The 13934-nt window shown below is 45.8% G+C and overlaps 1 protein-coding gene across 1 annotated transcript in view; it reads right to left on the reverse strand.

The window, feature by feature from the left end:
• STARD8 (StAR related lipid transfer domain containing 8) overlaps positions 1 to 12770 on the reverse strand; it is a 67523-nt gene extending 54753 nt beyond the window's left edge. The window contains exons 1-2 of the mRNA XM_081870812.1: positions 12564 to 12770; positions 8259 to 8292 (exon numbers count right to left, since the gene is read on the reverse strand). Coding sequence (XP_081726938.1) covers positions 8259 to 8292; positions 12564 to 12608 — 79 coding nt within the window. The 5' untranslated portion in view covers positions 12609 to 12770. The remainder of the gene's footprint in view (positions 1 to 8258; positions 8293 to 12563) is intronic.
• Positions 12771 to 13934: the final 1164 nt, after the last annotated feature.

A 13934-nucleotide genomic window follows, 5' to 3' on the forward strand; every position in this document is an offset into this window, starting at 1 on the left:
TGCCGGATTTTTGAACTTACTAATACTCTGTAGTTCCAATGTTTTGAATTTTGCTGTAAGCTGTTTTGTGGGAATGCAGCATATACTGTAAGTAAACGTCATCCATCCATCCTCTGCTCAGGAGGGCCAATGGCACAACCAGTTCAGGCAATGAAAAGAAGGGGTGGGGCTTTCATGATGGTGGGGCCACCACCATCGAGGCCCTGGACCTGCCACTTTGGCCCAGTCTCCTTTCTCTTGACTTTTCTTTCCACAGGCTTTTAATATTTAGCTGTGCTGCTATTTAAAAAAAATATATTTCCATTGCTGCTTTTACAATTGTTGGCTTTAATCTGTTGGCTCTTAGTATGCAGGCTGTTGTTTCTCATCTGTGCTTGGTTGGAAGCTGCTCTAAGTTGCTGTTACTAGACCAGCAGGATGAAGTGGTTAGAGCATCAGGCTAGGACAGAGGAGACCCAGCTTCAGATTCCTATTTGGGTTACTTTGGGCCAGTTACTCTTCCTCAGCCAACCTACCTTACAGGGCTGTTGTGAGTGTCAAATGGGAGAAGAGGCAAAACTTCAGGCATGCTGGTCTATGTTCAGTCTGTGTTCTTTGCGGGAATGGTACATGTTCACCAATACACATCTGCAAGGATAATTGTGATGTGGGGAGAGGCACTAATGCGGAAGGGTTGGCATGAAAGAGGGATGCTTCACCCACCCATCCCACACACACTTCACTTTCCCCCAATGCCATTCCCACCTCAACAAGAGCCACTTTTAGTTTCAGAGCATGGTTTAAAAAATGGTGATGGTAGAGGGAGAGTATTTATAGGCGAGATGGGATGGGCTTGGAAAGGGTTAAGTCCTGCCTGCCCCTCTCTCCTGCCTTGTACACCAAAACTTCCTCTTAATCCTCAAGAGGATGTTTGGAGCCTGCAGTGGATTTCCTGCCTTGCTTAGGACTCTGGAAGCTATTTTCCAAAGTGCTGAACAACAAGAAGATTGGAGCTGGTTCGTGCTGCCTTTTTTTGGGGGGGGGGGAGCTTTTCTTCCTTCAGGGGAGGGTTAACTCATGTGACAAGTACAGCACCTGAGCCAGGAAACCCCAGGAGACCTCAGGGCCCCCCCAAACTGCCACCTTCTTACAGTTCCTCCTCCTCGAGGGATTGTGAATGTGTTGCGAAGGCGATCCCTGCGTCCACACGGTACACAGATGAGCACTTTGTGATCCAGTTGTGTGTATTCCACAGTCGTGGACAAAATCTGTTTTCATGATTTTGTAGCGGGGGAGCAAAGCCATCCAGTACCAGGAAGATTAAATTAGAATTCCTCCAATGGTGGAGAAGGAGATTCCGTTAAAAACCTAAGAAGACCCCTTGCTGGATCAGGCCAAAGGGGGGCCCATCTAGTCCAGCATCCTCTTCTCACAGTGTCAGCCAGATTTCCCAAAGCGAAATTTCCAAGCAGGACCTGAGCACAAGAGCAACACTCTCCCCTCCTGTAGTTTCCAGGAACCCTCACCCTAGGTTGCAGCAGGTTAGACTAGATGAGCTCTGGTGTCTCTTCCAACCCTAACACTTTATAATTCTATGGTATTCACTGCCTCTGAGTGAGGAATGCTAAGTTTTCTTGCCTTCCCCTCCCTGCTTGCAGAAGCTCTATAAATCTTTTTTTTTTTTTTAATGATATTTATTAAAGTTTCCAATAAAAACATATAAACACAAACAACAATAAAAACATACACAAACAAAAGACAGAAAACAAGTATAATTTCAAACCTTATTTTCTTAAACCTATAGCAGAAGCTCTATAAATCAACCCAGGCACAAATGTTCCATGCGTATAATTCATACCCGTTGCAAAATGTGGGCAGAGTTGGTATGGCTAGAGAATGTGAGGCGCTTTTAACATCTGCCTGCGGTCCAGATTTTGAATGCATGCCCCTCCGCAAACCATCAAGGGTCGCTGTGCTCAAAGCTTCTGCTGGGATGCTCAAGCAAGCAGGAGGCCTTCCTAGAGCTGGATGACTATTCTGGGGCCGGAAATCATCGCTGGTGGGGGGGGGGGCAGGGAGGGCTTCAGAGGCGAGTGGAAACTTTCACAGCTGGGGAAGGCATGAAAATTCAGACTCTCCCAAGAGGAGAAGAAAGGAGATGTTGTGTAACTGTCTGACTGCACTTCTTATTTCAACGCAAGAGTTTTCCTGTAACCGCATGCTGGAAAGTTTGAAGTTTAAGTCACACATTTTAAAAAGCTTGCATTTTATTTTTACGGTCATGCGGAGTCCCGTGACGTATCCCTGCCTTGTGAATTTGTTCATATCAAGATGGCCAAAGACCTTTCCGAAACTTAGGTGGGAAATCCAAGTGCTCCTATATCTCCGCCAGACGCTGATCGAGGCAGGACCCAATCCACCATGGAGCAGAATGAACTTTGACCCTTTAAGTTGGACTTATTCCAGACAGTTTCCTGTGGGCTGCAGCCCAAATGCCCATGTACGCGCACTCACAGATTCACCACTTCAACATGCCACATAGTAAGGTAAAGGTAAAGGACCCCTGGACGGTTAAGTCCAGTCAAAGGCGACTATGGGGTTGCAGCACTCATCTCGCTTTCAGGCCGAGGGAGCCGGCATTTGTCCACAGACAGCTTTCCGGGTCATGTGGCCAGCATGACTAAACCACTTCAGGTGCAACAGAACACTGACGGAAGCCAGAGTGCATGGAAATGCCGTTTACCTTCCTGCCGCAGTGTTACCTAATTCTCTACTTGTACTGGTGTGCTTTCAAACTGCTAGGTTGGCAGGAGCTGGGACAGAGCAATGGGAGCTCACTATGTCATGGGGATTCGAACTGCCTTCTGATCAGCACGCCCAAGAGGCTCAGTGGTTTAGACCACAGATCCACCCGTGTCCCTATGCTTCATAGTAAGGCCACGTCTGACAACTACAGTAACTCTGAAAAGCGCTAGTTGACTTAAAACTTCCTGAAAGAATTCCTCTGGAAAGGGTCCTCTCCTTTTCTTGAGTTCAACCATTAGTCCACTTGTCTTAGGATTGTCCACACTGATTGGCAAGTCCTCCAGGATTTCTGACGGGGAACTTTCCCAGCCCTCTTTGTGGGGAGGAAGTAATGGCCACCAACCTTGGTGGCTTTAAAAGAAGATTAGACAAATTTATGAAAGAGAGGGCTATCTTGATGGCTACTGGCCATAATGACTTTGCTCTGCCTCCACAACTGGAGCCAGAAATGCTTCTGAATATCCGTTGCTGGAAACCACAGGAGGGGAGAGGCCTCTTGTTGTCATGTCCTCCTTGCTGGTTTCCCACAGGCAACTGTTCAGCCACTGTGAGAACAGGATGCTGGATTAGATGGGCCATTGGCTTGATCCAGCAGCCTCTTCTGATGTTCTTATGGATAGGAACCACATGCACTGCTTCTGGGTTCCATGATGGAAGAAAGATGAGCGACAAATGTAATACTATTCACAAACCAGAGAGCCTCTGGTGTATTTTTATTAGAAAGGGACCTTGGTTGCTTTATACAATGAAAGGAACTTTTGCCACTGCGCTTCATCACCTCCAGTGCTATCTAATGTAAGCTCTTGTGGAGAAGGATCAAAAAGCAAACAGTCTTGATGGGTTCCCTTCAGCTCCCAAAGGTGCAATGATATCACAGAAGACACTGTCTAGGATTTACGACATATTACTGGAGTGGTACACTAAAGACGAGGAGGTGAAGGAGGCAATGACAAAGTGGGCGATAGACGTGGGTTATAACATTGATTTTGAAAGGTGGTTAGAATTATGGAATAATAACACAAAGTTTACGGCGTGTATGGCACTGAGGGAAAATATGTGGAAGATGATATATAGGTGGCATCTTACACCTATGAAACTAGCTAAAATCTACAGGTTAAAGAACAAAAGATGCTGGAAATGTGGGGAAGCAGAAGGCGATTTTTACCACATGTGGTGGTTATGTAATAAAGTGAAAAAATTTTGGGAACTAATATATAATGAACTTAAAAAAATTCTTAAATATACTTTTCCCAAAAAACCTGAAGCCTTTCTGCTAGGAATGTTGGGTAAAGAGATTAAAAAAGAAGACAAGAATATATTCCTCTATGCCACCACAGCCGCAAGAACTATGCTGGCACAAAACTGGAAAATGGAAACCATACCTAGTATAAGTGATTGGCAGATTAAAATGGTGGAATACGCCGAACTTGCTAGATTAACGGGTAGAATACGAGACCAAGATGAGCAAAAATTTCATAAAAATTGGAGTAAATACTGGAAATATATTGAAAATAAATAGTAGAAGACACTGGTGGGCCTGGATTAACTCTAACAGAGAATGTCTAATATTTAAGATTAAGAGAAAATACGTGAATGTAGGATTATTTGATACTTACCAATAGGGTGGAGGGAAGTCCAGGACTAAATAAAGTCCAAAGGGTTTTTTTTGTTTTTTTTTTGTTTTTTTTGTTTTTGTTTTTTTGTTTTTTGTTTTGATGATAAGAAATTTTTGTTTTTTGAACCTTTTTTTTTCTTTCCTCTTTTGTAAAAAAGAAAAAATTAACAATAATTTATTTATATGTATGTTTATACGTTCAGTGATATGATGATTTGTACAATGTATATTTATATAGACATGTGTATTATTTAAAGCTCGAATAAAAAAGTATTAAAAAAAAAAATATGATATCACAGAAGACAGAGTGTGGTGAGGACTGATAAGAGGGAAACTGCAAAGAGCTTTGGGGAGACAAGAAGCAGCCAAGATTTGAAAGCGATACCCTGGAAGATGAGGAAAAACCAGCCACTGATTTCCCCTTCGCCATCAGAACTCAAAGAAACTCTGTAGAGTCTCTTGGCTCCTAAATGCAAAACTCTCCAAGTTGTCCAATATAGGCAGGATGGAGCCCCACTGCACCCCCAGCTATAGCCCAGAGTCAGTAGGACAGAAAGTCCAGATCTAAATAGTCAAGCTTGGGATAGATCCTGTAAACCTTGTCCAGACACAGTGGGGAAAAGCTGTCTAGCCAAGATTGGGGTGTTGGTGGTTTTTTTGCTTTTCTTGAGGGCAGACAAGGCTGGTGCTGGAAGGTTTATTTTCAGCAAGGATGCCGGGCGTGAAGCACCCCAGAATGACTCAGAGCCAGAGATCACAAGCTTGACTGCAGAAATGAACCAAGACGGGAGATTCCCTCTGATCACTCTGTTTGTGTGTGAGAGTATTTGCAAACCAAATCAGTTTTAGTTTTTAATTTCAATTCCAGTAAATTGCTGAGCTTTTCAGTACACAGCAAGAAAGAACCACTTCCTTATCATCGAATCACGGAACAGTAAGTTGGAAGGGATCCCAAGTGTCATCTAGTCCAACCCCCACCTCCTGAGCCTCACCTATCAATCATTTAAGGAGGCCCAGTCTCTCTTCCAAACCCTTTGTCAGATTGCACTTTGTTGTCTGTGATTGTAATAATAACAAATAAATAAGACCTCTAGGTCTCACTTTCATGGAGCAATTAAACAGGCCACAATGAACGCCCCCACATACAGATGAGCGCCGCAACCCCAGAGTCGTCTGCGACTGGACCTAACAGTCAGGGGTCCCTTTACTTTTACCTTATGGATGCTTTAGCCTTCTCGGCTGTAGCACCCGCTGCTTTGAAACTCCTTCCCTAAAGAGTCCTGGCTTGATTCACGGATGATAATACATAAATTATAATTATAAACTCATTTATTTATTTATTCATTCATCACTGCCATCCCCTTTATAAGGCATTGTGGGAGGGTTGGATTAGATGACCATTGAGGTCCCTTCCAACTCGACGATTCTCTCCCAAGAATTCAAGGTGGTGCGCATCCGTCATTAAATTACCAAATTCAATTACAAATCGGGAGTGAAGTTCAATGATAATGTAATGAGTAGTTTTAATTGACAAGCCGCAGCACTGGGCACACCTCTGCTAGTCACGAATATTACTTCACGGGGCTCTGGGAGCAATCTGGCCCCTCTCATTTTGCAAAGTTGCCTTGCCCAGGAAGTGCCACAACTGCTGAACACCCCACGAGATTGTGCCAGTTTTCACCCCCTTTTCAATAACTAACGGGGCAGCGATGGGAGTAAATTTGCTCACTGAAGGTGCCAAAGCCATTGTTTGCTAGAGCAAACTCAGTCCAGGGCATAGCACCAGCCAGCTGTGTTCGCTTCAAGATCCTTTGCTTCTTGTTTACCCCAGAAACAATAGATGGGAAGTTTGGTTAGCGTCACCAGAGAGAAGCGAGAGGAAGGAGACTGTAGAAGAGAGCAGCCTTTGGACCTGAATGGGAACTGCGTTAGGCAGGTCAGGTGGTCATGGCCTGCCCCGGGTTAGAAAGGGGCCGAGGAGGGTGGAGAAATAGCGCCCTCTTCTGGGGAAAGCAGCCAGGTTTTCACAGCGTCATCTGCTCTGCAAAGCAAGCAGCTCACCAGCATCCACCGGGTCATTGCAAATGTCCAAAGAGGGAAATGAGAAGAGGCATGGAGGCAGTTTCATGAACCCTGTTGTGTGTCGCTGCTATTGAGACTTCAGCTGCGATTCCTACTTGCCACAGACAACCAGGCCAGTGGCTATTTGCAAGCTGGCTGAAATGAACTCAGACCCAAATATGGAAAGTCAACAAGGGCCTCCAGTCAACCCTTCTCTCTGACACCCCAAATTTTGGGAGCCTTGTGTAAGTGAATATACTCATGTCTGATCTTCTGATTAATGGACAGCAATTATATCTTTCACCACAAAATGGCTGATTGCAGAGCAGAGGAGGAAGGCTTTGGGCAGGGGAAGCATTATAGACTCTCAGATCATCCTGCTTGCCTGTTACAACAACCTTGCAAAGCTTGCATGCAGGGAGCTTGGTGTGGAGAAATCAGCAAACTCTTTGTAATGGGAGAGGGAGAAGGGATGCTTTGAAATACTGGTTTCAAAATAAAATACTTCTTTTCTTAGGAGTTTTAAGTATGTGGATGTATTTTTATTTGCTGCACTCTTCTCTCACTCACAAAACAGAACATTTCAGAACTTGACATTTCAATATACATGCCATACTGCAAGGTCGAGTTCCTACGTAAGAGAAGCTATTCAGGAGTCCAAGGGTCGGGTGTAAATGAAGCATTTGCAAAAAAAATCTGTATATACTTTGGTGTAACTGGATTCCTTTCTTTCTCTTTCTCTTTCTCTTTCTCAACAAGACACATACAACATCACCAAAATACAGAGCAACAAGTGACCACGCACTCCGCAGATGGGGAAAAATTGGGCTCCCCTCCCTGACAGTGCCATGCCACATGCCATCAGGGAAATTGGCACCAAGCACAGAATTCAGTACTGTCATGGAACTGCCAATCTATTTTAATTCAACAGGTTTCTAGTCCTTATGACATTGAGGAAAAACACCTCAGAAGTCAGTGGGCACTTGACAACCGCTAGTATTATAGCATGGACAGCTTTCATCAAAGTCAAAAGTGCCCCATGCCTTTGGCATTTTAGCCCCCTCACCCTTTGGATTCCCTCAGGATTCCTCATCCCACCACTTTTTTATTCACTCCCCACATGACTTTTGGGCCCCCCTCCAGGGATATTGGAAGTTAAGTAAATTGTACAGAATAATCAAACGGATGTTACAACTTGTTATTTGAGGCTGCAGTTCAGCTTTTATTGACCCTGAATCTGGGCAGGGGCAGACTTGGCTATCGTGGTGCAGCCGATTCATTAATTTGACTGATTGGAAATGGATGTATATCTCTGGATTTCTTTTAGTTTTAGTGTTTAGGTTTTTTTATTGGGTTTTATAAACAAGAATAATGTTATACAAATAAGTATACCAAGTTTTCTCATGTCGTATATCACAAAAATAGCATAATAAATGTGGAAACATATCTACAACTTACGTTTCATTATTAGTGGTCAATGTGTAAGTTCTTGGTTCATGAATTGGATTAAACAATTAGGAAGAAGAAGAAGAAAAGGGGGAGGAATGGCGAGTGCGGGTTTTAACTGACTTGCTGGATCTGTCATTGAATTTGTCATGGCTTTTAGTCAAGCACAATAAATGATTGATTGATTGATTGATTGATTGATTGATTGATTGATTAGGGCACCGGGGCTCGCACAGCCCTGATCTGGGTTCTCTGGGTTGCATAGAATTTAGTGTATTCTGCCTGTGGTATGCAACAAATGTCCCAGCAACAAATGAAAGACTAAATGAAGACAGAGGTCACTGCAACTCACCCACGTCCCTCCTCCGGTCCAGTGATGTGAAACACTGGAAGAAATAACACACAACAATAAAGATTAGTTATTCAACCCACACACCTCTCTATATACATCCCATGCAAACCTTTGAAACCCCTGGCAGTCTTATTCTTGGGAACTTTGGCCATGGACAAAGATCCCAACCAAATTTCCAGAGCTAGTTTTACAAAGAGGATTTTTTAAAATGATCCTGACCGTGATGCAGTATTTTTGGGGGGGGTGTAGGGGTGACACCAGTGGCTAATGGTAGTGCCTTTGGGTAATAATAGATCCAAAACAATGGTTGGGCTATTTGTGTAGAAAGGTCAGTTAAATATATATGATGAGGAAGAGCCTCCGCCATCTCCCTAATCAGGAGCAGGTTCATAGCGACCTTCGCTTGCCCTACTGAAAACTCAGGACTGCAAAAGGGCCATCAAAGAACAGGGGAAATAAACAATTGGAAGGAACCGTTTTGAAACTGGGCTACTGAACACTTTCATCACAGGCATCTGAGTCCAATTAAAAGGCCTGGTCTGGGTAGCTCACCAAGTTTGCTCTTGTGCGTTCTCAGCTCAACAGACACAGGATCACAGGCTCCAGACCTTTCGCATGAGCCCCAGCTGGCATGGCAGTGCTGGATAAGGCAGATGGGAGTTCAAAACATCTGGAGATGTATATCAGGGTGGCAAAGGCTTCTGTAGAAGCTGAAAGAGCTTGCTGGAGACTGGACAAAGTTCCTGCCCCTGCCCCGCAACATGCTGTGCGTTCCACCTGGTTGGAACTCTCAAAGCTGGGCTGATTTCTGAGTTTTTCCAGACCTGCCCTTGAGTCTTCTATCCCTCCCCCCCCCCCTTAAAAACCCTACTGATTCACAACAGCTAGAGGCCAGTGTCCCAGTGCCTCTTCCTTAAGCCCCTGAGCTTGAGACAGGAAAGAGGGTCCCCAATGGCCTGTGGGAAAGTGAAATTCATGAGAATGGGACATTCCTAAACTTCTTCTGCGAGGTCCCTTGAGACTCTGGGGAGGCCTCCTACAGAGAGTCTACGAGGAATATTAAATGCAAGTGGCCTTAGTTAGGGGCAGCCTCTCCCCAGCCCAATGAGCCTTGCTCCTAGGGACTGCGATTTGGCTTGGGTGGATTTCTCCCTCCAGCAAATGGGATAAATTTCCCGCAGACATTCCTGCCCTCTGACATCTCGTGCAACACTCCACAGCTGCCTCCTCCAACATGACGGCCCCTGGGCTCTCCCTCTTCTGTTTCTTCTATTTCTCTCTCTCCTCCCTTAGTATGTGAGGAGGACAGGGACCCTGGCACAATATTTAACTCTTGACAAAGAGATTACATTGTCCAGGGACATGCCCAGGTGCTTAAAATATATTGGAGCATGGGCCCCTGGACGAACATGTGCACAAACTGATTTATAGATTTAAATTTTGTGTTTCAATGTTGCAACCCATCGCGGGACCCTAGGGCAAAGGGCAGGTAATTAGTACAGTGGTACTTCGGGTTACATACGCTTCAGGTTACATACACTTCGGGTTACACACTCCACTAAGCCAGAAATAGTGCTTCAGGTTAAGAACTTTGCTTCAGGATAAGAACAGAAATCAGGCTCCGGCAGCGCGGCAGCAGCAGGAGGCCCCATTAGCTAAAGTGGTGCTTCAGGTTAAGAACAGTTTCAGGTTAAGTACGGACCTCCGGAACGAATTAAGTACTTAACCTGAGGTACCACTGTAATGATAATAAAAATACTAAACAATTTGTCCAGTAGCACCTTAGAGACCAACTAAGTTTGTCCTGGGTATAAGCTTTCGTGTGCATGCACACTTCTTCAGATACTACTTCTTCAGATAAAAATACTAGAGGGACTTGCAGCAAGCAGGTGTGCCTGGGATTGCAGCTTGAGCTGATCGCATCCAGCAGGTGAATCTTTACATTGGGGACAGGGCACTTGCATTTCACGCACAGAAGCAGGGCCTCTGCTATCCTTAAGCCAGCTAAGCAGCTGCCTAGGGTGCAGACCACTTTGAGGGGCACAGTTTTATACAGATTATTTTTGTTATATCTTATGAATTTCTGATTTGCTTTTATTTATATTTTGAACAAATTTATCATTTCTACAAGACACCTGTTTTTGAAAATTGAAGTAAGAAATCTTTTTTGGGGGGGGGCGCAAGTAGATAGCCTTGCCTACCGCACAAAATAGCCTTGCCAAAGGTGAAAAATAGCTCAGTAGCAGCACTGCACAGGATAATAGAATTTGTAGAATTGGAGAAGAGCCACGAGGGTCATCTAGTCCAACCCCCTGTATTGTAGGAATATTTTGGCCAATGTAGAATTATAAAGTGTCAAAATCGAGATGTGGAAAATATAGAAACAACGAGGAGAGGCAGCACTGAGATATGGAGATATGCTTCAGAGATCTAGACCATGAGGAGCTCCGAAAAATTAATAATTATAATTTGGACTATAATTTGGGTTTTTTTTTAATTGGAGTATTATGAATGGATATACTAATTGGATGTTTTTTATTGGAAAATCAATAAAAAATATTTTTTTTAAAAAAGGAATATTTTGGCCAATGGGGCTCAAACCCATGAACCTGAGATTGAGAGTCTCATGCTGAGCTACCAACAGAGCTATCCCAGGAAATAGGAGAACTTGTCTACCTTGGAACTAGCAGCTCAGTCTCGTTGTGGGGATCCGCCGCAGCAACTGAGTAACAACTGTACAATTTGTGGGTTTTCTGGGTTTTCTTTTTAAAGAAGCCGCTGGAATGGCCTTGTGCAAGCAAATAACTGTTGGCTTGGGAGGCTCTTTGTGGCAAAGCCCCCGAACAGCCTCTTGATCCCTAATCAGATGCATGCTGCAGCTCTGGTTGACCTCTGAATCCCCGCTTTGCAAGGAAGCAGGGGTGGGTGGGTGGGTGTGTCTTATCAGCACATGTTCATAGGAACTCAGTCCGTGCAAAACTAAAGCTCAGTGTATGAGCACAGCATGTGGGACTCTGTTCAAGCCAAAACCCTGGGGGCACCCACTGCAGATAGCCTCTCCTGCCCCCTGCAACTGTAACCCACAGTCTCATGCAGTCAAGCTACACCTATTTTCTCCACCTCCTCCAAAAAAATAAAATCTATTGTCTTTATTTTGTCCCTGTTTTATCTGTTGGAGAGATTTGGGGTGCAGGCTTCTTCCTTCCCCCAAACACAGATCATTTGCAACCTGTGCATTGATGATCGAAGGTTTCTCTGCTGGATACTAGGCATTCAGTCTCATATGTTGCTGTTGCCAGCAGGCTCAGCCCTCAGACAGCAGACATTGCCCAGTGCATCCGAGCTACAGTTTTCCCTTGGGGACCCTCCGCTGTGGGTGGAGAGGGTGCAGCACTCTGCACGCACTCAAAGGCATGCTGCCGCCACCAGCCACCTTCCTCCTCCTCCTGCTGCTGCTGCTGCTGCGAGGTTGAGGCTTTACACAGCCTCCGGCCGTGCCGGACACCCTGCATAGGGACCAGTCAGGGATGGGCGAGGGAGTGGGGCTAGCACATGGGGCAGCCCCCAGGGCCCTTTCAGGAAACAGCAGTGTGATAGGGGAGCGCCGCTCTGAACGCGCTCAGAGGGCCATGCTGAGAACACTTGCTTGCTCGGGCTGGAGCTTAAAAGCGAGGAATCATTAAAGTGTGGAATTCTCTGCCAATTAATTTTAAGTCAATGAAAGCACTTGGGATTGCTTTCCTTACTTAGTTTGGATCATCTTAATGCAAACTTTTACAAGTTGTTTGTATCATTGAAAGCTCTGTCATTGTGGTTTTTTTAAAGACAAAATATGTTAATATATGAGTTGTTTTTTTCTAAACTAAAACCTCAGTATTCAGGTTAAATTGCCATGTTGGCACTTGGCGATAAATAAGTGGGTTTTGGGTTGCAGTTTGGGCACTCCATCTATAAAAGGTTTGCCATCACTGCCTTAGCCAACGGCCATCCAAAGGCATCATATATACGTCGCTTAATTCTGGCAACCATAGTTTGAGATGTTTCAATTTGCAGCATTTGAGCATCTTAAAACTTGATGGGTGTTGTTGCTGCTGCTACTACTGTCAAATGCCTTTTTTAAAAGGTAACTTAGCTGCCACAGGCTGGTTCCCTGCCTAATATGCAACAACAGGAGCCAGGCACAGCAGGGCAATCTGCTGCGGAAGAAATTGAACCAAAGAGGAGACCTTGGCAATCGAAAGTGTCCCGGCAGCTGACACCCGTGGCGAAAGCCTCAGAGAGGTTTTGAAGGGGGAGCTCCCTTACCTTCGGCCTCTTGAAGCAAGCCCAGAAGAAATCCAGCCACGGCATGATGGGGGCGCTCCGGGACTCGGCGGGGGGTCAGCAGCTAGGAGCCAGGGGTCTCTCTCTGGCCCCAGGGGAGAGCTGTCCCCATCAGATCCAGGAATGCCAGCCAGCCCTTCTGTCTGTCTGCCTGGAGCAGCTGCGGCAGGAGCTGGGAAACAGGCAGGGAGGCGTTCCCTGCAATTCAAACCCAGCTGCACCGTTATTCCGTTGGCTGGAAAAAGGCCTGGGATGCCAATTGAAATTCCCCAAACATTACAGGAGGGTTTTTTCCTTCCTCTCTCTTTAAATGCACCAGTCCGGCTGCTGTGAAGCAGGGAAGGGAGAAGAATAGAGGAGTCAAGAGGCAGCTGCGTGCATACCAAGCATCTGAAATCCAAGCCTGCATACCAGAGCGAGCGACGCATCCAAACCCAGAGTTGTGGATCTCTGAACACGTGCAGACAGCTCCCAGGCCCCTGGCTCGTGCGAGGACGCAGTTGTTGTTGTGTTTTATGTAGTTGGAGGAAGGGGACGAGGGAATGAGGGGGCGTTTCATAGAACTGCAGACTTGTAAAGTTGGAAGGGAACTCTGAGGGTCATCTAATCCAGCCCCCCGCCCCGCCCCGCAATGCAGGAATCGCAGCTGAAGAGCCTCTGGTATCCAGGAAGCTGCTCACTCACCCAGTAAAACATTTTCTTTTTCTGCTTGTGACTGGGCATGCTCCGCTTCAGACACCATGATGCCTCTCAGCATAGCCTACTTTGCAGGGTTGCTGTGAGGCTAAAAACGGGAGGGGGGAAATCTTAGGAACCAAGAGAAGTTGCGTCTCCTGAACGGAGCAGCGATCAAAATACTTTACCATCCACTCCTCTTCCATTTGTGAAAATGGCCCCATCGTCCTCTTGACTGGCTCCGTTCTCCTGACTGGCTCACACTCCAGGATTAGTCCTGTATTTAAGGGACATCTTCCACACTCTGGAAATGCAAAAATAGAATTTGCTAAGACATTTGGGTCATACAGATCATTCCTGCTAGAGCAGTTCAAAGAAACGATGGACTTCCGGTCGGCGCCAGCGTTTGATGGCGGTCCTAGCCTCGAGCTCCGAGGCAGGACTGCTCCGTAAGTTCGGGTCTTACCCGCTACGGCAAGCGGGGGACCCCTAAAATCACAGGCGCTGAAGCCTGTGAGCAAGGAGATTCGGTGGGCACCTTTGCGCCCCCCCGGCATCGTGAAAGAGCCTTTTTAAAGGCTCCGGAGCGGCATCGGGGTGAGCGCGGTGCTGAGGATCGCTACCCAGCTTACGGAGTGAAGCCGCGTCGCCATTAACGGAGAGCGCCGATTCCTTTCT

Source organism: Podarcis erhardii, assembly GCF_964252035.2.
Source record: "Podarcis erhardii genome assembly, chromosome: 7".
Taxonomy (NCBI): domain Eukaryota; kingdom Metazoa; phylum Chordata; class Lepidosauria; order Squamata; family Lacertidae; genus Podarcis; species Podarcis erhardii.